The following is a 24480-nucleotide window of genomic DNA, read 5'->3' on the forward strand; positions in this document are numbered from 1 at the left end:
GGCAGAAGAATATAATAGATATCTAAAGTCTAAGAAGAGTCTGCGTGAGGTTCATTTGGGAAATTAAGGCATTCTAAAACAGTAGAGTATACAGAGGGAACTGGGGAAAGGAAAGCACACGCGAATGTCCAGATGTGATGATAAATAACCAAAAAATACCTAAGAAGACCTTAACCTTAATCAAAAGACTCAAAACATGCTCTTCCATGCCAGACTGCAAAGACTTACAAAAGTAACTAGTTATTCAAATGCCCAATTTTCTCTTTTTTTCTTTTTTTTTTAAATATATATTTTGTTGCACTTTAGGTTCTGGGGTACATGTACAGAACATGCAGGATTGTTGCATAGGTACATACATGGCAATGTGGTTTGCCACCTCCATCCCCCCATCACCTATATCTGTCATTTCTCCCCATGTTATCCCTCTCCAACTTCCCTACCTCCTGCTGTCCTTCTATTCCCCCCACCAACAGACCGCAGTGTGTGATGCTCCCTTCCCTGTGTCCATGTGATCTCATTGTTCAACACCCACCTGTGAGTGAGAACATGCGGTGTTTGATTTTCTGTTCTTGTGTCAGTTTGCTGAGAATGATGGTTTGCAGGTTCATCCATGTCCCTACAAAAGACACGAACTCATCGTTTTTTATGACTGCATAGTATTCCATAGTGTATATGTGCCACATTTTCCCTGTCCAGTCTATCATCAATGGGCATTCAGGTTGGTTCCAGGTCTTTGCTATTGTAAACAGTGCTGCAGTGAACATACATGTGCATGTGTCTTTATAACAGAAAGATTTACAATCCTTTGGATATATACCCAGTAATGGGATTGCTGGGTCAAATGGAATTTCTATTTTTAGGTCCTTAAGGAATTGCCACACTGTCTTCACAATGGTTGAACTAATTTCCACTCCTACCAACAGTGTAAAAGGGTTCCTATTTCTCCACATCCTCTCCAGCATTTGTTGTCTCCAGATTTTTTAATGATCACCATTCTAACTGGCGTGAGATATTATCTTGATGTGGTTTTGATTTGCATTTCTCTAATGACCAGTAATGATGAGTATTTTCATGTTTGTTGGCCTCATATATGTCTTCTTTTGAAACTGTTTATTCTCATTAGCATTTCATCAAACCTTTTTCAAGATTCTTAGTTTCTTTGCATTGGGTTAGAACATGTTATTTTAACGCAGAGAAGTTTGTTATTACCCACCTTCTGAAGCCTGTTTCTATCAATTCATCAGACTCATTCTCCATCCAGCTTTGTTCCCTTGATGCTGAGGAGTTGTGATCCCTTGGAGGAGGAGAGGCATTCTGGTTTTGGTGTTTTCATCCTTTTTCTGCTGGTTTCTTCCCATCTTTGTGGATTTATCTCCCGGTGTTCTTTGTAGTTGGTGACTTTCAGATGGGGTCTCTGAGCGGGCACCCTTTTTGTTGATGATGAAGTTATTTCCTTCTGTTTTTTGCTTTTCCTTCTAACAGTTAGGCCCCTCTGCTGTAGGACTGCTGGAGGTCCACTCTGGATCCTGCTTGCCTGGGGATCACCTGCAGTAGCTGCAAAACAGTAAGGGCTTCTGCCAGTTTCTTCTTCTGTTATCTTTGCCCCAGAAGGATACCTGCCAGATGTCAGCCTGAGCTCTCCTTTATGAAGTATCTCTTTGGATATACAGGGGTTGGGGTGCTGCTTGAGGAGACAGTCTGTCCCTTGTAGGATCTCAAGTGCTGGGCTGTGAACTCTGCTGTTCCATTCAGAGCTGCTGGACAGATACATTTAAGTCTGCTGCAGCAGAACTCATAACCACCTTTTTTCCCAGGTGCTCTGTCCTGGGAAGGTGGGACTTTATTTATAAGTTCCTGATGTGAAGTTCCTGAGCTGCTGCCGTTTTTCAGAGATGCCCTGCCCAGAAAGGAGGCAACCTACTAACAGTCTGTCAGCAGAAGTGTTGCTGATCTGCCATGGGCTCTGCCCAGCTGCTGTGTGAACTTCCTTGAGGTTTTGTTTATAGAAGTATAGTTAGAACTGCCTCTGTAATGGCAGACTGCCTCAATAATGGCGATTGCCTTGGTAATGGTGTACTGACTCCATAATTGCAGACTGCCTCGGTAGTGATGGACTGCCTCGGTAATGGCGGACACCCTTCCCCCCACAGAGCTAGAACGTCCTGAGTCCAGCTGCACTTGTTGTGAAACTCTCAATCCAGAGTGTTTCAGATTGCTGGTCTTTGTCAGGGTGGGACCCTCCAAGCCAGATCACCTGGCTCCCTGTTTCAGCCCCCTTTCTTTCAGTTGAATGGGCAGCTCTGTCTCCCAGTCATTCCAGGCACCAGTTGAAATGGCCGCCCAGATTTGTGTGAGTTTTTGTGCAGAGACCTGCTGCACCGGCTGAAACAGCGGTGCTGGAAACTTGAGCTGCTTTTCAGCCCTGGAATTTCCTAGTCTGTGGGTGTTAATAACTTGTTTGGAAATGCAGTGATCCCTCACCCTCTGCATTGTTCTCGCTGGGAACTGCATTCCAGAGCTGTTCTTATTTGTCCACGAAATGCCCAATTTTCAACAAAAGGTCACAAGGCATGCAAAGAACTAGTCAAAATGTGCCCATTAGGAAAATAAAATAAATCTCCAGAAACCCTCCCTGAAGAAACACAGGCATTGGACTTATTAGACAAATATTTTTAAAGAAACTGTCTTAAATATGCCAAAAAAGCTCAAGGAAAACAAATTTAGAATATCAACAAAGAGAAAGTTTTTTAATTTAAAAAAGGAGAAATTTTTGGAGCTAAAATATGCAATAATTAAATTGAATTTTTTTCTGGAGAGTTTCAGTAGGTAACTCAAACAGGCAAAAGAAATGATCAGTGAACTTGGAAGACAAATTATTTGAAATTGTCAAGTCTGAGAAAGAAAAATAATAAAGCATAAACAAAATGTAAGGAACATATAGGATATTATCATGTGGATCAATATATGCAGTATGAGAGAAAATGAAAGGTAAAGAAAGGCTATTTGAAGAAATAATGGCAGATAACATGATTCTATATATTGAAAACCTTAAAGAAAACATATACACACACACTAAAAATTAAAAATCTGTTAGAACTAATAAACAAATTTAACAAAGTTGAAGCAAAAAAAAATCAAGTCTCCAAAGTCAGCTGCATTTCTATACACTAACAATTAACAATTCAAAAAAAATTAGGAAAGCAATTTCATCAACAATAACATCAAAAATAGTAAAATAAACTTAACCAAGGAAGTGAGATTTTACATTGAAAACATCCAAATTTTGCTCAAAGAAATTAAAGACACACACACAAAAAATGGAAAGGCATTCTGGCCTCATGAATTGGAACACTTATTAAGATGTCAATACTACCCAAAGGGATATACATAGTCTATACAAACCCTACCAAAATCCCAATGACTTCCTTTGCAACAGAAAAATTATTCTAAAATGTATAAGAACTTTCAAGAACCCTGAATACCCAAAACAATATTGAAAAAGAGCAGAGAAGGAGTTCTCATACTTGGTGATTTCAAAACATATTACAAAGTTATAGTAAACCAAGTAGTGTAGTACTGCCACAAAGATAGACACATGGACCAGTGGAATAGAAGAGAGAGCCCAGAAATAGATTCTTGCACTATGGTCAAATAAATTTTGACGACAGTGAAATGGGGAAGTTCCCTGATGCCCCTCGCAGGATATGCAACAAGGGTGTGGCTTGTCAGTTTGGCTGCACCACTGCTGCTCAGACCTCTTACAGGAGGGAGAGCATGCAGATGGGGAGGTGCAGGAGTTTGGGTGAGCACTTTGGGGCTCTGGCTCTACAGCAGTATATAAGGGTAGGTGCCTGCAACTCCTAAAGCCTAAATGAGCATGGTGTGTTACAGTGCACTCTTTTAGCTTTGCTGTCTACAGACAGCTTAAGAGTTAATCAGCTCAATGCCCTTTTACTACCCAAGTCCTAGTTCAGCATCAAGGAAGAATCAGGTGGCACATGGACTTGCAGATGGTGAATGTGGGGGTTTTATTGAGTGGTAGAGGTGGCTCTCAATGGGATGGATGGAGAGCTGGAAAGGAGATGGAGTGGGAAAATGGTCGCCCTGGAGTTCAGCCATCCAGTGGCCAATATCCTCTCCAATTGCCCCCAGCCAAATTCCTCTTAGTGTTCAGACTCTCCTTCTCTTCTCTCTGCCACACCATTCTGCCATTCTTCTGCTCTTCTTTTCATCTCCTTTTCATCTGCTTCTGGAGCCTAGGGTCTGAGGTTTAAATGGGTATAGGAGAGAGGGGTGTGGACAGCCAAAAGGCCACTTTTAGGTGTGAAAATAGGAATGCATGTTCTCATTTAGAGTCACAGGTTTCCAGGCTTGAGGGTGGGACCTTTGCCAGGGAACTGCCCTCTTCTACCAAGTATTTCCCTGTCTCCTAGCCATATCATCTCCCCTCTCTGAAGAGGCACATCTAACTGTCGTTAGAATATGGACAGTGACCAATTTAGCTTATTTTTGCTGACAGGGAGCATTGTTTTGGGGAAAATGCAGTCAGATTCCTCCCAGAGATTTATCTAAGGGTCCCTGCAAAAGAGAGCCATTGTTCGAGGTTCCAGTTGCCTGACCATTTGGAGTTTGATAGCCTCTAGGTGAGAGAAAAAACAAGTTTTATAAGGTTAAGTATGCATGGGTTAAACATGTGTATTGTACAAGGAGATAATCTAGTGCCAAAGATCACAGAAATAACAAGTGAAAATACTAACAACGTTGTGCTTCGAGCTGTTTCACCCTGGTGAAAGAAATTAAACCTTGTATGGGAGTGGTTCAACTTTGGAAGAGATTTAATTGTTCTTGTCACATCTGTAGCAGTTAACACGTATACCCTGGGAATTCTGGAGTTTGTGGGCTTACATGGTGGCCATTAAAGCTTCTGCCTCTTTCTTGTGTCCCCCTATCTCTATTGTAAAAGACCAAGGTAGTCACTTTCAATTAGTTCTCTAAAGTACTATCTGGTCCCAGGGCCCATTTCAGCAACTTCCTCCTGGTATCAGGGGCTGCCTGAGTAATAAATTCATTCTTCAGAATTAGTTGTCCCTCAACTGAATCAGAAAATAGAGAGGTGTGCTTTACCAAGGCTCCTCTTACCCTTTCCAAGAAGGCAGTGGGATTTTCATTTAATTCCTGGTCTGTCATAGTTAGTTTGCTATAATTGAGAGGCTTGGTCCTAGTCCTACATAAGCCCTCCATTATGCACACCTGAAAGTGTCTCTTCTTCCAGTCCCCCACCTCATCATTGGGATCCCATCCAGGGTCATTTACTGGTACTGCTTCTCTTTCAGTTGGATAAAGTTTGCCCCCTTTCCTGACACTATATGTGATACAAAGCTCATCCCCAAATCTTCCTGCTACTTGCAGAATAGCCTACTTTTCAGTGTTCATCAGGGTCTGATTCAAAAGTAACACAACGTCTCTCCAAGAGAGTTCAAATACTTGGGTTAAATTCCGGAAAGCCTCTATATATCTGTCAGGGTCATGTGAAAACTTGCCAAAATCACCCTTAATTTACTTTAAGTCCCATGGGGAGAAGGGGACCTGGACCTTACTGGGGCCAAATTCACCAGGCATCTGTTGGAAGGGCAGGAGTGAAACCGGGGCTTGTCTAGGGCAAGGATTTCTAGGAGGCAGCAAGCGAGAGACTGAAGCTAGATAGAGAGGTTGAGGTGGACCCGGAAGAGCAGAGTGCCTCTGGGATTTGTTTCTTTAGTTCCCTGGTATTGCCCTTTTCAGTCTCTCCTGAAATGACAAGCAGGAGGGCTGGATCAATACTACACTGTTGGCAAAGGTCTGGATTTCCCTGCAAGATACAGAAAGCCTGCACTATGGGGCTTCAGACCATTTGTCCTCGTGCCTACAGAAAAGGTCCAGCTGCCAAATGGTATCAAAATGAATGATTGCTTCCTGAGGCCAAGACAGGAATAATTTGGCCAAATCTTTGTTCGGAGGGCTATGAGGTGTTTTTCCTCCAGATTCTGAAGGTCAAAGCAGTCTCAGTGGCTCAGGATGCACTCCAGAGGAGAATAAGCTGGGGGTGATGAAGGGAACTGGTTGCCCATTCTGAAAGACAGGGAAATAGAAGCATCCCTCATTTCCCTTCCTTCTTTCTGTGAAAAATCAGGGTGTGAGGGAGAGAGAAAGCAAGAGACTTTCTCTTCCATCTTTTTGTCCCCAAGTCCTGGCAACCTTAGATGGATGCCACCCAAAGGTACCATTGTGGTCTGCACCCGTGAAGCAGGGGGGCCTAGAGAATGGGAATTATCTGCCCTTTTTCTCTGCTATTGAAATGCCTCGATTTTCCCTGCTGTTGAAAACTTTGAGTTCCCTGGGCCTCATTTATGCCATGAGCATGGCCTCCTTCCGCGAAATGGGGGTTTAGTCGGCAGGAATTGGTCATGCCATTTACATTGTGCCTGTTCAGCTTTTGATCCCTCAGATTGGGTTTTCCTTTCTAGGGCCTCAGCCTGAGACTTGGAATTGAGTTTGGGACAAAAATGTATTTCAGGGGTTGCATGTGTCTGTTCAGATTGTCTCAAATGAGCCCTGCCAAATTTGCAGTTATCAGCCAGCAGGGGTCGCTCCTCCATTATTTTCTCTATCAGAAGCTGAGTGCTGGGGATAGGAACCCTCTCACTTGGAAAAAAAGAAAAGAAAGAAAAAAACAGCTTAAGGAGTAAAGGGGGGAAGACCTTGGGGGAAATAACCTCTTGCTCTGCACAAATAGATTCCTTTAATCATTGTAGCCTTCCCCCAGTGTAGGCCAGGCTGAACTCCTTGGCCAAGGAAGAAAAAGTTCCACTGGAAGGCGCTGGCCAACTGGTTCACGGGGCCCCAGTGGCAGCCCCATTTTTTCCCACCCCTTGTGGCTGTTGGACATGGCTTGTACATGCTGTGGACACACCCAGGTACCAAGCTGGGAAGGGAGGGGATAAGGAGGGGAGGTGCTGTGCACTGCTCATGCCTCTAGTTTTCAGAGTGGGGGTGGGATGGCGCCGCCAAGAAAAAACGGAAACCACTTTGTTCTAAATCGCACCTTTGATGACTCAGCCAAATGCTTTCTATTTAATACATTGCTTAATGCATAGGAAGTTTCCATTTGGAAATATAAAAAACATTCTGGAGATAGATGATAATGATAGTTGCCTAAAAATATAAATGTACTAAATGCCACTGAAGCATACCCTTAAAAATAAGTGGTATTTTTATATTATATATATGACCGCAATTAAAATAATCAAAAGAATAAAACAAAATGGAAAACAACCATCTGTTATCTCAAAACCTCAACTGCCATTATTCTCTTCTTAACAATTTCCACAACTACCCAATGCGGAGACCTGACCCACCCTCCTGATAGCTAAGACCTCTGGTAAGTCCCCATGGCTTTATTCATGCAATTGAATCTTGCACTACTATCATCTAGCCAGTGTCACCCAGAGAACCCAGTGTCATAGCCATCTCACTTGCACCTCTACAAGTTAGGCCCCCTGCTCCCTGACCTGGAGTGCTCTCCCTCTCAGCTCCATTCCTAAAAACACCTACCACCAATGCAAAGCCCATCTCATCCATAGATCATTCCCCAACGCTTCGTACTCACTCAGTATAAGATCAAGGGAGGAGGCCAGGCACGTAGCCCATGCCTGTAGTCCCAGCACTTTGGGAGGCCGAGGCAAGTGGATCATGAGGTCAGGAGTTCAAGACCAGCCTGACCAAGTTGGTGAAACCCCATCTCTACTAAAAATACAAAATTAGCCGGTGCGGTGGCAGGCGCCTGTAATCCTAGCTACTCGGGAGGCTGAGACAGGAGAATCGCTTGAACCCGGTGTGGCAGAGATTGCAGTGAGCCGAGATCGTGCCACTGCACTTCAGCCTGGGTGACAGAGTGAGACTCCATCTCAAAAAAGAAAAAAAAAAAAGATCAGGGGAGGAAGAATGGTCACTTTGGTACCTGGAAAGTCCAGGCCAAATCCAGGGTCTCGAGGCCTCTGCACTGCACGGTGGTGGGAAGGTCACCTACATCACCTATGCTTCTGTCCTCTGCCATTAATAAAAATGAAGATAACCACACCTCCTTATAGATGGCAAGATATTAAATATGATGACTTCTGTAAAATGGCAGCCCAGTGCTCAGAGGCAATAGGCTGTCAACTCAGTTTAGCTCTCCTCCCTTTGAAAACCTTCTATAGTAGTGGTTGTGAATCTGCTCTGTGCATTTGAATCACCTGGGCAGCATTTACAAATTACAATGGCAGGAGCCCACCCCAGAAATATCAAGTCAGAAAGTCTAGCTGGAGCCAGGCGCCAGGGCTCTACAGGTGGGAACACTAGAGATAACACTGGCAGTTCTTGCTGTCAGTCCCATGCAGTCCCACCCTGCTTACTCCGAATCCACAGTGTTGTCTGTTTCACTGTGAAACTCTTCCTCCCCAATCTTTTTTTTTTATTTTTTGAGATGGAGTCTCACTCTGTCACCCAGGCTGAAGTGCAGTGGCACGATTTCAGCTCACTGCAATCTCTGCCACACCGGGTTCAAGCAATTCTCTTGTCTCAGCCTCCCAAGTAGTTGGGATTACAGGCGGCTGCCGCCGCGCCGGCTCATCTCCTTGACAATTATTGCATGTAATAGGCATGAACTACATATGTATTTTACACATAGTCATACAAAATTAAAAATAAAATGAAAATAGCAACTTTTTTTTTTTTTTTTGAGACGGCGTTTCGCTCTTGTTACCCAGGCTGGGGTGCAATGGCGTGATCTCGGCTCACCGCAACCTCCGCCTCCTGGGTTCAGGCAATTCTCCTGCCTCAGCCTCCTGAGTAGCTGGGATTACAGGCACGTGCCACCATGCCCAGCTAATTTTTTGTATTAGTAGAGACGGGGTTTCACCATGTTGACCAGGATGGTCTTGATCTCTTGACCTCGTGATCCACCCGCCTCGGCCTCCCAACGTGCTGGGATTACAGGCTTGAGCCACCACGCCCGGCCCAAAAATAGCAACTTTAATTAAAGGGCTCATCCCACTGATTCTAAGACCAGGGATGGCAAGAGAGAAGCCAATGTAAGGAGACCTGTCTCAGGGTCCTGCAAGGCCTAACACTGTACCTGCCCCACCCTGAAATTCAGCACTTCCTTTAAAATCATGCCCTAGGTGCTCCCTTACCTATCCCCACTTCAGGATCCCACAGGCAGGTGGCAGCCACCAACTATGCACTGAAGGCCTCTGTGTGAATTCCAAACTGAATGCTAAGGGTTCACTTACTTGTGGAACTGGTTTAATAGGCTTTTCCATCAAGCCCCCAACATAAACAGTGTTGGGAAGCAGGGGCCGTGCAAAATCAAAGGCAAAGTCAGAGTTAACGAACCACAACTCTGCTTTCAATAGAAGATGAGACAAAACCGGCCTAGAGCCTTCTGTGAAATGCTCCTTGATGGTGTTGTCAAATGTAGAGTGTATGCGCCTTTGGATCGTGGAGACACTAAAGAACATCAGAACATTCTTCACTCGGCCCCAGAAGTCCATGCGATCAGTCAGCAAGGAATAGGATACTGGAACATAAGACAGAGGACTTGGTAGCCCAAATTCCAAAGAGCCAAATGAGGTGGGAAGAATGGCCACAAATGGCTTCTCAAGCTTCTCAGCAATCAGGAAAGAACAGAAATCAAATCCTTCAACAAATACCAGATCAAAGTTCTCATTATTTAAGGAATCCATTATGTCCTTTCTGCTTAGCAAGTAACTACATTGAGTCCCAAATATTTCCATTAACTTTACAAGGCCTTCAGATTCTTTTCTGTAATAAAGAAAATAAATAATAAATATTTGGGAAGGTATAATTCTACAGTATTTGGGAGAATGTTAGACTCAAAAAAATTTCAGGTATGTAAGATAACAATCAGTATCCATCCACTCATTCTACAATGTTTCAACAAATACTCTCAGCTCTGGTCGCTCTGTTCCGGATATTTCTGCTCTCTAAAATGTTCCCGCTTGCTCCCATTCTATTTCCTCCTCTGGCCCAATTACCACCCACCATTAATGCCAATTCAGCATCCTTCTCCTCTGGGAGCCATCTCTGACTGTAGCAGATCTCAGAGTTCTATGTCTTTTTTATAAATCCTGTGATGCTCTGTTAACCCTCATTTATACACTGACTTTTTGTGAGTGACTATCTTTTCTCTAGAAATCTACTTAAGTAATTTGACAGTTTCCTTAAATATTGATGACATAGCCGCTTTAAAAATGCTGTATATCTTGCATTTGACACATTGTCTCATGCAACGAACTTTTTGATGACAATATTAGAATTCAAAATCTCAGCTGAAATGAGATTCATCTTCCTAGCCTCGGAGTTAAGCAGTAAAAAATAAATAAAAATAAAAGCCTGGTTGGAAGTTTATTGTCAGTCTTTTCACTTCATGCTGCCTGGAACATTCATATAAAATAATGCTAAAGTTTTACTGACACCTAGTTAAGAATTTTGCCTATGGCACTATTCTAGAAGCTATTGCCCTTCCATGCCTTCCCATCGTGGCTTGCATAGAAAATGATCCTATGCAATGTCTTCCCATCATTGCTTGCATGTATAAAATGATAGAATGCATAGAATACAGGAGAATAGATGAAGAATTTCATGAGCAATGGTGATAGGTACAGGTGCTCTGGAGACCACAGACCTCCTAGTCACATGAAGAATGGAAAAAAGCAATAGCCCAGCAATCCTGTAACCCATACACCACCATGCCACGTCACTTCACATAAAGAAGGCCTACAGGTGGGTGGGGTGCTAGGGGAGGGATAGCAGGGAGTGAGGAGGTTGGGGAGGGATAACAGTAGGAGAAATACCTAACGTAAGTGACAGGGGGATGGAGGCAGCAAATCACCATGGCGTATGTATACCTATGTAACAATCCTGCAAGATCTGCACATTTATGCCAGAAATTAAAGTAAAATTTTTTTAAAAAAAAGAAAGCCTAGGGGTAGAGGATCCAAGATGGCCGGTTAGGAGGAACTCAGGATTGCAGCTCCGAGAGAAGGCGCAGAGGGTGACTGGATGCCGCATTTCCAGACGGATTTTTACTGCCCACAGACCAGGAGATTCACAGGAGGAGGAGCCCCACGGGTCACCAGCGCCGCTAGTTGGACCGGCGCAGCCGCTCGGCCTGCACCTGGGGCAGGGAGCAGCGGCTCCTTGTGCAGAGTGAGCGAGACTGGGTCCCCTCTGGGCCAGCAAGGGGAGCTGAGGCAGGGAGTCAAGCCAAGAGATTCCCGGGGAAAGAGGGCGCAACGGGAAACACAGTTGAACCCGGGACAGTCCAGCTCTGTGGAGGAGGGGTGTCCTCCATAGGGAAACACCCTGCAGTTCCCAGGGCAATTTGCCATAACCAAGACAACCCACCACTACAGAGACTCTGTCACTACAGGGGCGGGCCAACATAGCGGAAGCAGTTCTAACTACACCCATATAAACAGGACTGCAGGGAAGTTCACACGGAAGCTGGGCAGAGCCCACAGCAGCTCAGCAAAGCCTCTACAGGCTGAGTGTGACTAGGCTGCCACCTTGTGGGTAGGGAAAACGGTAGCAAGACATCGGAAAATCATAAAGCCCTAACTCCCTGGGACAGAACACCTTGTGGGGAAGAAAAGGGGGTTTATGAGTTCAGCTGCTACAGATTTAAAATTACCAAAATCAGAAAGACAGCAACTACAAAGTCGATAGGTGGATAAATCCACAAAGATGGGAAGAAACCAGCGCAAAAAGGATGAAAACACCCAAAACCAGAACACCTCTCCTCCTACAAGGGAGCACAACTCCTCACCAGCAAGGGAACAAGACTGGATGGAGAATGAGTGTGATGAAATGACAGAATCAGCTTTCAGAAAGTGGATAATAAGAAACTTCCATGAGCTAAAAGAACATGTTCTAACCCAATGCAAAGAAATTAAGAACCTTGAAAAAAGACTTGACGAAATGATAACGAGAATGGACAACTTAGAGAGGAATATGAGTGAATTGATGGAGCTGAAAAACACAACACGAGAACTTCGCGAAGCATGCACAAGTTTCAACAGCCGAATTGACCAAGCAGAAGAAAGGATATCAGAGGTCGAAGATCAACTCAATGAAATAAAACGAGAAGGCAAGATTAGAGAAAACAGGGTAAAAAGGAATGAACAGAGTCAACAAGAAATATGGGACTATGTGAAAAGACCTAATCTACGTTTGATAGGTGTACCTGAATGTGACGAAGAGAATTCATCCAAGCTGGAAAATACTCTTCAGGATATTATCCAGGAAAACTTCCCCAACCTAGCAAGGCAGGCCAATATTCAAGTCCAGGAAATACAGAGAACACCACAAAGATATTCATCTAGAAGAGCAACCCCAAGGCACATAATCATCAGATTCACCAGGGATGAAATGAAGGAGAAAATACTAAGGGCAGCCAGAGAGAAAGGTCGGGTTACCCACAAAGGGAAGCCCATCAGACTCACAGTAGATCTCTCAGCAGAAACCCTACAGGCCAGAAGAGAGTGGGGGCCGATATTCAACATCCTTAAAGAAAAGAACTTTCAACCCAGAATTTCATATCCAGCCAAACTAAGCTTCATAAGTGAAGGAAAAATAAAATCCTTTGTGAACAAGCAAGTACTCAGAGATTTCATCACCACCAGACCAGCTTTACAAGAGCTCCTGAAGGAGGCACTACACATAGAAAAGAACAACCAGGACCAGTCACTCCAAAAACACATGAAATGGTAAAGAGCATCAACACAATGAAGAATCTGCATCAACCAATGGGCAAAACAGCCAGCTAGCATCAAAATGACAGGATCAAATTCACACATAACAATATTAACCCTAAATGTAAATGGACTAAATGCCCCAATCAAAAGACACAGACTGGCAAATTGGATAAAAAGCCAAAACCCATCAGTATGCTGTATCCAGGAAACCCACCTCACATGCAAGGATACACAAAGGCTCAAAATAAAGGGATGGAGGAAGATTTACCAAGCAAATGGAGAGCAAAAAAAAGCAGGAGTTGCAATTCTCATCTCTGATAAAATAGACTTTAAAGCAACAAAGATCAAAAGAGACAAAGAAGGACATTACATAATGGTAAAAGGATCAATGCAACAAGAAGAGCTAACGATCCTAAATATATATGCACCTAATACAGGAGCACCCAGATACATAAGGCAAGTTCTTAAAGACTTACAAAGAGACATAGACTCCCACACAATAATAGTGGGAGACTTCAACACCCCATTGTCAATATTAGACAGATCAACGAGACAGAAAATTAACAAGGATATCCAGGACTTGAACTCAGACCTGGAACAAGCAAACCTAATAGACATTTACAGAACTCTCCACCCCAAATCCACAGAATATACATTCTTCTCAGCACCACATCACACCTACTCTAAAATTGACCACATAATTGGAAGTAAATCACTCAGTAAATGCAAAAGAATGGAAACCATAACAAACAGTCTCTCAGACCACAGTGCAATCAAGTTAGAACTCAGAATTCAGAAGCCAACCCAGAACTGCACAGCCTCATGGAAAATGAACAACTTTCTCCTGAATGTTGACTGGATAAACACTGAAATGAAGGCAGAAATAAAGATGTTCTTCGAAACCAATGAGAACGAAGACACCACATACCAGAATCTCTGGGACACATTTAAAGCAGTCTCTAGAGGAAAATATATAGCAATAAGTGCCCACATGAGAAGAAAGGAGAGATCTAAAATTGACACCCTATCGTCCAAATTGAAAGAGCTAGAGGAGCAAGATCAAGAAAACTCAAAACCTAGCAGAAGACAAGAAATAACTAAGATCAAAGCAGAATTGAAGGAGATAGAGACACGAAAAACCCTACCAAAAATCAATAAATCCAGGAGCTGGTTTTTTGAGAAGATCAACAAAATAGACAGACCACTAGCCAGACTAATAAAAAAGAAGAGAATAACCAAATAGATGCAATAAAAAATGATAAAGGGGATATCACCACAGATCCCACAGAAATTCAAACCATTATCAGAGATTATTACAAACAACTCTATGCACATAAACTAGAAAACCTGGAAGAAATGGATAAATTCCTGGACAGTTGCCTCCTCACAAGCCTAAACCAGGAAGAAGTTGAAACCCTGAATAGACCAATAACAAGGTCTGAAGTCGAGGCAGCAATTAAGAGCCTACCACCCAAAAAAAGCCCAGGCCCAGATGGGTTCACAGCCGAATTCTACCAGACATACAAAGAGGAACTGGTACCATTCCTACTGAAACTATTCCAAATAATCCAAAAAGAGGGAATCCTTCCCAAATCATTTTATGAGACCAACATCATCCTAATACCAAAACCCGGCAGAGACTCAACAAGAAAAGAAAACTACAGGCCAATATCCATGATGAACATAGATGCAAAAATCTTCAATAAAATACTGGCAAGCCGATTGCAACAGCACATCAAAAAGCTTATCCACCATGATCAAGTAGGATTCATCCTGGGGATGCAAGGCTGGTTCAATATATGCAAGTCTATAAATGTAATTCACCACATAAACAGAACCAAAGACAAAAACCACATGATTATCTCAATTGATGCAGAGAAGGCCTTCGACAAAATTCAACAGTCCTTTATGCTAAAAACCCTCAATAAACTAGGTATCGACGGAACGTATCTCAAAATAATAAAAGCTATTTATGACAAACCGACGGTCAATATCATACTGAATGGGCAAAAACTGGAAGCATTCCCTTTGAAATCTGGCACTAGACAAGGATGCCCAATGGCCATACTGCCCAAAGTAATTTACAGATTCAAAGCTATCCCCATCAAGCTACCAATGACCTTCTTCACAGAACTGGAAAAAACCACTTTAAACTTCATATGGAATCACAAAGACCCTGCATAGGTAAGACAATCCTAAGCAAAAAGAACAAAGCAGGAGTCATCACACTACCGGACATCAAACTCTACTACAAGGCTACAGTAATCAAAACAGCATGGTACTGGTACCAAAACAGAGATGTAGACCAATGGAACAGAACAGAGGCGTCAGAGGCAACACAACATATCTACAACCACCCGATCTTTGACAAACCTGATAAAAATAAGCAATGGGGAAAGGATTCCCTGTTCAATAAGTGGTGTTGGGAAAACTGGCTAGCCATATGCAGAAAGCAGAAACTGGACCCCTTCCTGACACCTTATACTAAAATTGACTCCAGATGGATTAAAGACTTAAACATAAGACCTAACACCATAAAAACACTAGAAGGAAACCTAGGCAAAACCATTCAGGACATAGGCGTAGGCAAGGACTTCATGACCAAAACACCAAAAGCATTGGCCACAAAAGCCAAAATAGACAAATGGGACCTAATCAAACTCCACAGCTTCTGCACGGCAAAAGAAACAGTCAATAGAGTGAATCGGCAACCAACACAATGGGAAAAAATTTTTGCAGCCTACCCGTCTGACAAAGGGCTGATATCCAGAATTTACAACGAGCTAAAACAGATTTACAAGAAAAAAACAAACAAGCCCATCCAAAAATGGATGAAGGATATGAACAGATACTTTACAAAAGAAGACATATATGAGGCCAACAAACATATGAAAAAATGCTCATCATCACTGGTCATTAGAGAAATGCAAATCAAAACTACATTGAGATACCATCTCACGCCAGTTAGAATGGCGATCATTAAAAAATCTGGAGACAACAGATGCTGGAGAGGATGTGGAGAAATAGAAACACCTTTACACTGTTGGTGGGAGTGTAAATTAGTTCCACCATTGTGGAAGACAGTGTGGCGATTCCTCAAGGACCTAGAAATAGAAATTCCATTTGACCCAGCAATCCCATTACTGGGCATATATCCAAAGGATTATAAACCGTTCTACTATAAGGACACATGCACACGAATGTTCACTGCAGCACAGTTTACAATAGCAAAGATCTGGAACCAACCCAAATGCCCATTGATGATAGACTGGACAGGAAAAATGTGGCACATATACACCGTGGAATATTATGCAGCCATCAAAAACGATGAGTTCACATCCTTTGTAGGGACATGGATGAACCTGGAAACCATCATTCTCAGCAAACTGACACAAGAACACAAAATCAAACACCACATGTTCTCACTCATAGGCGGGTGTTGAACAATGAGAACACATGGACACAGGGAGGGGAGCACTATACACTGGGGTCTGTTGAGGGGGAGTCGGGGGGACAGCGGAGGGGTGGGGAGTTGGGGAGAGATAGCATGGGGAGAAATGCCAGATATAAGTGAAGGGGAGGAAGGCAGCAAATCACACTGCCACGTATGCACCTATGCAACAACCTTGCATGTTTTTCACATGTACCCCAAAACCTAAAATGCAATAAAAAAAAAAAAAGAAAGCCTATAGGTTTACAGCTTGAGAACTCATGAGTGATATGCAGATCTCTGCCTGTTCTTTAGAATCAACTTTAAATTACAAAAGTGATTCTCTGAAATTACCTGCTACTTCATTTCTTAAAATGATTTAAATAAAGAATGATTTTTAAATATTGTGGATAAATTCAATATATCCAGGATAAACTTCTCAAAAGTATAACATTAATATTTCAAGTAAATAAATTGGAAAAAAAATCACAGGAAAGCAATGATCCCAGTAACTTAGACCATATTTAACATGTATGTGGAACCTGTCTTCAAAGAAATCAGGCTAAAGAGAAAAGACGAGACAATACTTTAAAAATATATAACTAACAACACAAGATGCCATAGACTAAGTATCAAATGAGTGCTATATGACAGACCTATAGAGGAGAGAATGTGGTCTTCCAGCTGGAGTGAGGAAGCAAGCGTTATGGAATAATTAGATTTGAACACAACCTTGACTACTGAGTAGAAAGAATTTTCAGGGAAAGAAAACAGGATGAAGTCACTGTAATTAACTAAGAGAGGCATGGATTTGTGTTTCTCTTCTTTTATGTGGCAGATGGAGATTCTTTGTATTCCAGATGAGGGCAAAACATCTCAGGCTCATCTCTCATTGTGTATCAACAGGGTATTTAATTGTTCTTAAGGAATTTAAAAGGTGAAGGTTCAAGGTGTGAAAAAATCAATATTCATAAGAGTTTTCTCCATTAATGAATCTATGAGAGGCAAAGGAGGGGAAATAAGTGAGAAGAGGTGTTTCTTTTTTCTTGACAAACAGTAAAGTTAAAGATCTTAGCTCCTTTGTTGAGGAGAATACATACAAAGATTATAGGTGAAGTGTTGTAAGGAAGGCTCAGAGGAGCAATCTCCCACTTCCTATAGAACCCTTATGATGGAAGAAGGACAATACAGACTCAATTGTTGGGAATGCAAACCTTGACTGCTCTATCCACCTAACCATCCACCTGTCCTCTATTTCTCCATCCCCTCATTTATCCAACCATCCATTCATCTATTCATTCATCCACTCACATATCATCTATTCCTCCATCTATCCATCACCCACCCATCCATTTCTCTAAAACTAATTCCAAATATCATGCATCTCTCTATTCATTTGTATCACTAAAATAGTGACTCTGGTTCATAGAATAAAAAGAAGTTACCTGCCATCCAATGCTTTTTCTATGTAGTTATTGAAATGCTCCTTAATTCTTTTTTGATAATCTTCAGGTAGAAACCACCTGATAACTTGGTATGATTTTCCCTTGTCTTCAATATCTAAGAAAACACCAATTGGTTAAAAAGGTAAATATATCATACAACAAGGATTAACATTAGTATGATGATACTAAAGTTTTATTCTATTAATTTTACATTTATGGAAATGTTTACTTTTAAAGTTTTATGTTGATTTGGTTTTGTTTTTATTTTTCATTCATTCTATTGGACAACCTGATAATATTTGTTGAGACTTTATAATTATCTAGGCACTTTTATTCAATTAAAAGTTATAAAAGTTTTCACTTAAAACTTTCATTTAAAGAAACAGCTATTACACTTATTTTATAGGTAAGACAGAGACTAATGCAGTATGAGGTAATTTGTCCACTTTGCACACATAAAGAGCTGTAGGGCTTGTGTTTAAACATAGCTAAGGTTGATTTCAGAGCACATTCTCTTTTCTCTTTTAGAAAATTTCATTTTCATTACTTAAAATGATACCTACAAATAGGTTTTTATTCAGTCAAAAAGTTCTAAAAGGCAAAATAAAAAAAAAGTAGTCCCCTTTATTCTACTTGCCAGCCCTGCCCCCCCAACCCCCATAACCCATGTGTAGTAAAAAGTCTGACTCCATTCTTGGGGTTTGACTGTTGGCTGTTTTCCAGACCCAGCTCCTACTTTACTTTCTGTGCCTCATGGGCAGACTGAGAACAAAACTTCAACTCATTCTCCCTTGTTACCAATGAGAACTTCAAACCAAGCAAACCAGGCCAAAGTGGAAGAATTCTCACCTTAATTAAAGTTTCAATCAGAAGTTTCAGTGACTTTCACTGTGAGACAGGAATGACAAATTGGGACCCTCCTTTCAGTGGCTCTGGGTCATGTGACTCAAACCAAAGCTATCTGTATGTCTCAGATGGAATTGTGTTTCTCAATTACAGTATGAGCTGTGGCTGACGCTAGCTTGGTGGCATAACTCTTACCCTATGAGCACTGGTTATGTGTCTCAATCAGATATTACCCCCCCACACACACACACACACATCATTGTAAAGAGCACTCAGAGTTAAGACTGACATCAGTGCAACATATGATCCCACTGAATGGTATGAAGAATGGTAGTCATTGTGTGGCATGCTGACATCCACACTCCTAAAAATAGATGGTTCATTGGGACCTCAGAAAATGCCTTTGCTACTCCTGCTGATTATATCCGTGTAGCTAAAAATGATCCTGATAAACAGAGTTACATGGAAGAGCACCTATACAACACTGTACAGCCAAGGAGTTCATTGAAACCCAATTTAAGACTTGAGTCTCTGAAAATTACCATAAAGAAAGTCTCTCACCTTGCTGATACTGAAGGGAACTCTCTCAGAAAGAAACTTACAAAGATGAGTGTGTTAGAAAGGACACCCACCCACTACCACCAAAGTATACCTGATAACAACCAAAAAGAGAAAGAGAGAATTAGGTTAGCCAGAAAAGGTGGGGCAGGGGGCAGATGAGATGCAAGAACAAAAACTAAAACAAAGGTTTAAATTTTTTTTTGAGATGGAGTCTAGCTCTGTTGCCCAGGCTGGAGTGCAATGGCATGATCTCAGCTCACTGCAACCCACGCCTCCCAGGTTCAAGCCATTGTCCTGCTTCAGCCTCCTGAGTAGCTGGGATTACAGGTATGCACCACCACATCTGGTTAATTTTTGTATTTTTAGTAGAGACGGGGTTTCATCATGTTGGTCAAGAGTGTCTCAAACTCCTGACCTTGTGATCCACCCGCCTCGGCCTCTCAAAGTGCTTTAAAATTTAACCCTATGGAAATCTAACATTTAATTTTACAGAAAAATTAAAAGGACACTGATACGCTATTTTATCTCCACATCATAGGTTCTAGATTAACATCAGATCAAATGCACCAATGTAAACCATAATAGCCTTAATCAACAATGAGGCAAAAGTTGCAAGTATATCAGAATATTTCACTAAATTAAAGTAATACCACTTCTGTACTCTTAAGGAGTTACCCAATATAATATAGATATTATTATACATATGTCCCATCTTAAGCATTGGTACTAAATACCTGTATTAGTCTGTTTTCACACTGCTGATAAAGACATACTTGAGACTGGATAATTTATACAGGAAAAAGGATTTAATGGACTTATAATTCCACATGACTGAGGAGGCCTCATGATCATGGCAGAAGGCAAGGAGGAGCAAGTCATGTCTTACTTGGATGGCAGCAGGCAAAGAAAGAAAGCTTGTGCAGGGAAACTCCCCTTTATAAAACCATCAGATCTCATGAGACTTATTCACTATCACAAGAACAGCACAGGAAAGACCTGTCCCCATGATTCAATTACCTCCCACCAGGTCCCTCCCACAACACATGGGAATTCAAGATAAGATTTGGGTGGGGACACAGCCAAACCATATCAATACTCCGTAGTCTTAAGACTCATTTCCTAAAATATTCCATTCCATTCTAGGCATGGTTACTCTTATCTAACAATTAATAAACTAACATAAAATTATTTCTTTAGAATTAGCTCGACAAAAAGGGATGCCATGGATCTGATTCAACATATTAAAATTATTAGCACTGCCCAAAATAGATTTAAATGGGGCCTTTAAGTATTAAACTCCATTATGAAAGATCTATTTAGAAAAGTGTTGATTGTCTCCATTCTTTCTCCCTCTAAAAGCCCAATCTGGACTATTTTTAAACCTAGTAAGAATTAATGATGCCTCACATTTTACTATAGCCTTAATTCCAGGGCTCATCACATTTAGAACCTCATACCCATGGTTATTAAAAACTGCTTAATACATTTGAATACTAACGAATACTTTGCAATCATATATTTGATAAATGTGCTTCATTCGATGCCTATTTCAATAGAATTTCAGTCAGTTTCCCTTTTTCTTTATCTTTAAAAGGCCATAAATCACCTGTAACTGGCTAACTATGGGGTTCCTCAATATCCTGGCCCACAATAACAGCCAGCAAGACCATCACCATATCCAACTTTCCCCAGGAGCAGTTATGACATTACAATGAGGACATCCTCCTTGGAGGAGACTCATCCAGTACAATTATTCAAGACATACATAGGGTGCACTTATTCAAGACATACTATATATATACAAATAACTCACAAAAAGGGATGTGTCATTGCCACATACAAAGTAGAAGGCATGGTGCTTCAGTTACATTCCTGAGAAGAATTGCTTGGTAAGTTTAACAATGCTCCATCATTACTAGCATTCCACTCCCAGCATAATAGCATGAGTAACTCTCCAGACATTGTTCATACCAAAACTGGTGAAAATCACACACACACACACACACACACACACACACACACACAGAGAGATGCTGGAAATGGTCCTAGGACATCCAGAAAAAGAAGAAATATTTATTCAAGAAAATCTACCAAAATTCACTGAAAACTAAGCCTATGGTCTATGGTATTTGAATGAACACTCACTCTCTTCCTTTACTTAACCAACTCTGAGAGGCAGACTTCCTCTACCTGCTCCCTCCCACTCCCAAACTGTAGCCAAGAATGCAGACTGCCTCCCTCTTGGCCCAACCCCAGCTCTCAGCCAGAGAGGTATTTTTCTGGGAGGGGCAGGATGTAAATGTATCTCACCCTGCCCTCTTCTACCTGTTGCTGTAGCTAAGTTCTGGCCAAATGTGTCCAAGAGGTGGGGACTCCCTTCTACAAACCAGCCCCTACTTGTGAGGCATGAGCTCTACCTTGGGCACAGCACTGTTGTGAATACTGGGGTGCCACTTAACCATGCCCCACCTTGAAGTGTGAGGTTTCCTGCTGGGGGAGAAAAGCAAGGAGACCTAGGCCTACTGTCTACCCCTCCGCATTGCACTCAGATCTCAAAGTAGAGATGTAACTCAGAAAGAAGCACACCACCCTCAGGTCCAGAGCTGTATTTCAAAGATTTTTTTCCCAGCTAGAGAAGGAAGCCATAAAACAGAGCCCTCCAAATTTTCTTCTGTGATGGTTAGTTTTATGTGTAAACTTGGTTAGGATAGAGTACATGGTTATTTAATCAAACACTAATCTAGATGATGTAAAAATATTTTATGTTTATTATCTACAATCAGTTGACTTTAAGTAAAATAGATTGTCCTCAATAATGTACCTAGGTCTTAACCAATCAGTTGAGACTGAAAACAAACCCTGAGGTTTCCCAGAGGGAAAAGAAATTCTGCTTCAAGACTGCAACATTGGGCAAGATGGAGAATGTTGCTGGCAAGATGACTGAGTAGGAACAGTACCAGTCTGCAGCTCCTGTCTGCAGCTCCCAATGAGATCAACACAGAAGGCAGGTGACCACAGTGCAATCAAATTAGAACTCAGCATTAAGAAATTCACTCAAAACCACACAACTGCACGGAAACTGAAAAACCTGCTCCTGAATGACTACTGGGTAAATTACAAAATTAAGACAGAAATAAAAAGGGATGTTCTTTGAAACCAATAAGAACAAAGATACAACATGCAAGAATATCTGGGACACATTTAAAGCAGTGTGTAGAGGGAAATTTATAGCACTAAAGCAGGAAAGATCTAAAATAGACACTCAAACATCACAATTAAAATAACTAGAGAAGCAAGAGCAAACAAATTCAAAAGCTAGCAGAAGACAAGAAATAACTAAGATCAGAGAAGAACTGAAGGAAATAGAGACACAAAAATCCCTTCAAAAAAATCAATGAATCCAGGAGCTGACTTTTTGACAAGATCAACAAAATAGAGAGATCACTAGCCAGACTAATAAAGAAGAAAAGAAAGAAGAATTGAATAGACACAATAAAAAATGATAAAGGGGATATCACCATTGAACCCACAGAAATACAAACTACCATCAGAGAATACTATAAACACCTCTACACAAATAAAACTAGAAAATCTAGAAGAAATGGATAAACTCCTGGACACATACACCCTCCCAAGACTGAACCAGGAAGAAGTCCTGAATGAATAGACCAATAACAAGTTCTGAAATTGAGGCAGTAATTAATAGCCTACCAACCAAAAAGAGTCTAGGACCAGATGGTTCACAGCAGAATTCTACCAGACATACAAAGAGGAACTGGTACCATTCTTTCTGAAACTATTCCAAACAATAGAAAAAGAAGGAATCCTCCCTAACTCATTTTATGAGGCCAGAATCATCCTGATACCAAAACCTGGCAGAGACACAACAAAAAAGAAAATTTCAGGCCAGTATCTCTGATGAACATCGATGCAAAAATCCTCAATAAAATACTGGCAAACTGAATTCAGCAGCACATCAAAAACTGCACAACGATCAAATCGGCTTCATCCCTGGGATGCAAGGCTGGTTCAACATAAGCAAATCAATAAACATAATCTATCACATAAATGGAACCAATGACAAAAACCACATGATTATCTCAATAAATGCATAAGAGGCCTTCGACAAAATTCAACAGCCCTTTATGCTAAAAACTTTCAATTAACTAGATATTGATGGAATGAATCTCAAAATAATAAAAGCTATTTATGACAAAGCCACAGCCAATATCATACTGAATGGGCAAAAGCTAGAAGCATTCTCTCTGAAAACTGGCACAAGACAAGAAGCCCCTCTCTCACCACTCCTATCTAACATAGTATTGGAAGTTCTGGCTAGGGTAATCCGGCAAGAGAAAGAAATAAAGGGTATTCAAATAGGAAAAGAGGAAGTCGAATTGTCTCTGTTTGCAGATGACATGATTGTATATTTCGAAAACCCCATTATCTTAAGCTAAAATCTCCTTAAGCTGATAAGCAATTTCAGCAAAGTCTCAGGATATAAAATCAATGTGTGAAAATCACAAGCATTCCTATACACCACTAACAGACAAACAGCCAAACCATGAGTGAACTCCCATTCACAATTGCTACAAAAAGAATAAAATACCTAGGAAAACAACTTACAAGAGATGTGAAGGACCTCTTCAAGGACAACTACAAACTACGGCTCAAGGAAATAAGAGAGGACACAAACAAATGGAAAAACATTCCATGCTCATAGATTGGAAAAATCAGTATCATGAAAATAGACATACTGCCCAAAGTAATTTATAGATTCAGTGCTATCCCCATCCAGCTACCACTGAATTTTTCACAGAACTGGAAAAAACTGCTTTAAATTTTATATAGAACAAAAAAGAGCCTACATAGCCAAGGCAACCCTAAGCAAAAATAACAAAGTTGGAAGCATCACGCTACCTGATGTCAAACTATACTACAAGGCTAGAATAACCAAAACAGCATAATACTGGTACCAAAACACATATATAGACCAATGTAACAGAATAGAGGCCTCAGAAATAATGCCACACATCTACAACTATCTGATCTTTGACAAATGTGACAAAAACAAACAATGGGGAAAGGATTCCCTACTTAATAAATGGTGTTGGGAAAACTGGCTAGCCATATGCAGGTAGCTGAAACTAGATCTTTTCCTTATACCTCATACAAAAATTAACTCAAGATGGATTAAAGACTTAAACCTAAGACTTAAAACCATAAAACCCCAAAAGAAAACCTAAGAAATATCCTTCAGGACATAGGCATGGGCAAAGACTTCATGACTAAAACACTGAAAGCAATGGCAACAAAAGCCAAAATAGACAAATAGGATCTCATTAAACTAAAGAGCTTCTGCACAGCAAAATAAACTATCATCAGAGCAAGCAGGCAACCTACA

The 24480-nt window shown here is 41.3% G+C and overlaps 1 protein-coding gene across 3 annotated transcripts in view; it reads right to left on the bottom strand.

Moving 5' to 3' along the window:
* Nucleotides 1-24480, bottom strand: part of UGT3A1 (UDP glycosyltransferase family 3 member A1) — a 59922-nt gene that overhangs the window by 5896 nt on the left and 29546 nt on the right. For 2 of the 3 annotated variants that reach the window (XM_021671862.2, XM_021671863.2), the window contains exons 3-4: nt 17670-17784; nt 9309-9840 (exon numbers count right to left, since the gene is read on the bottom strand). In XM_021671862.2, the coding sequence (XP_021527537.2) occupies nt 9309-9840; nt 17670-17784 (647 nt within the window). Of the gene's footprint in view, nt 1-3567; nt 6109-9308; nt 9841-17669; nt 17785-24480 lie in introns of those variants that run through there. The other variant, XM_021671867.2, reaches the window with a different exon arrangement.

Source organism: Aotus nancymaae, unplaced genomic scaffold, assembly GCF_030222135.1.
Source record: "Aotus nancymaae isolate 86718 unplaced genomic scaffold, 86718_ANA_hifiasm-v0.15.2.pri h1tg000014l, whole genome shotgun sequence".
Lineage (NCBI taxonomy): Eukaryota > Metazoa > Chordata > Mammalia > Primates > Aotidae > Aotus > Aotus nancymaae.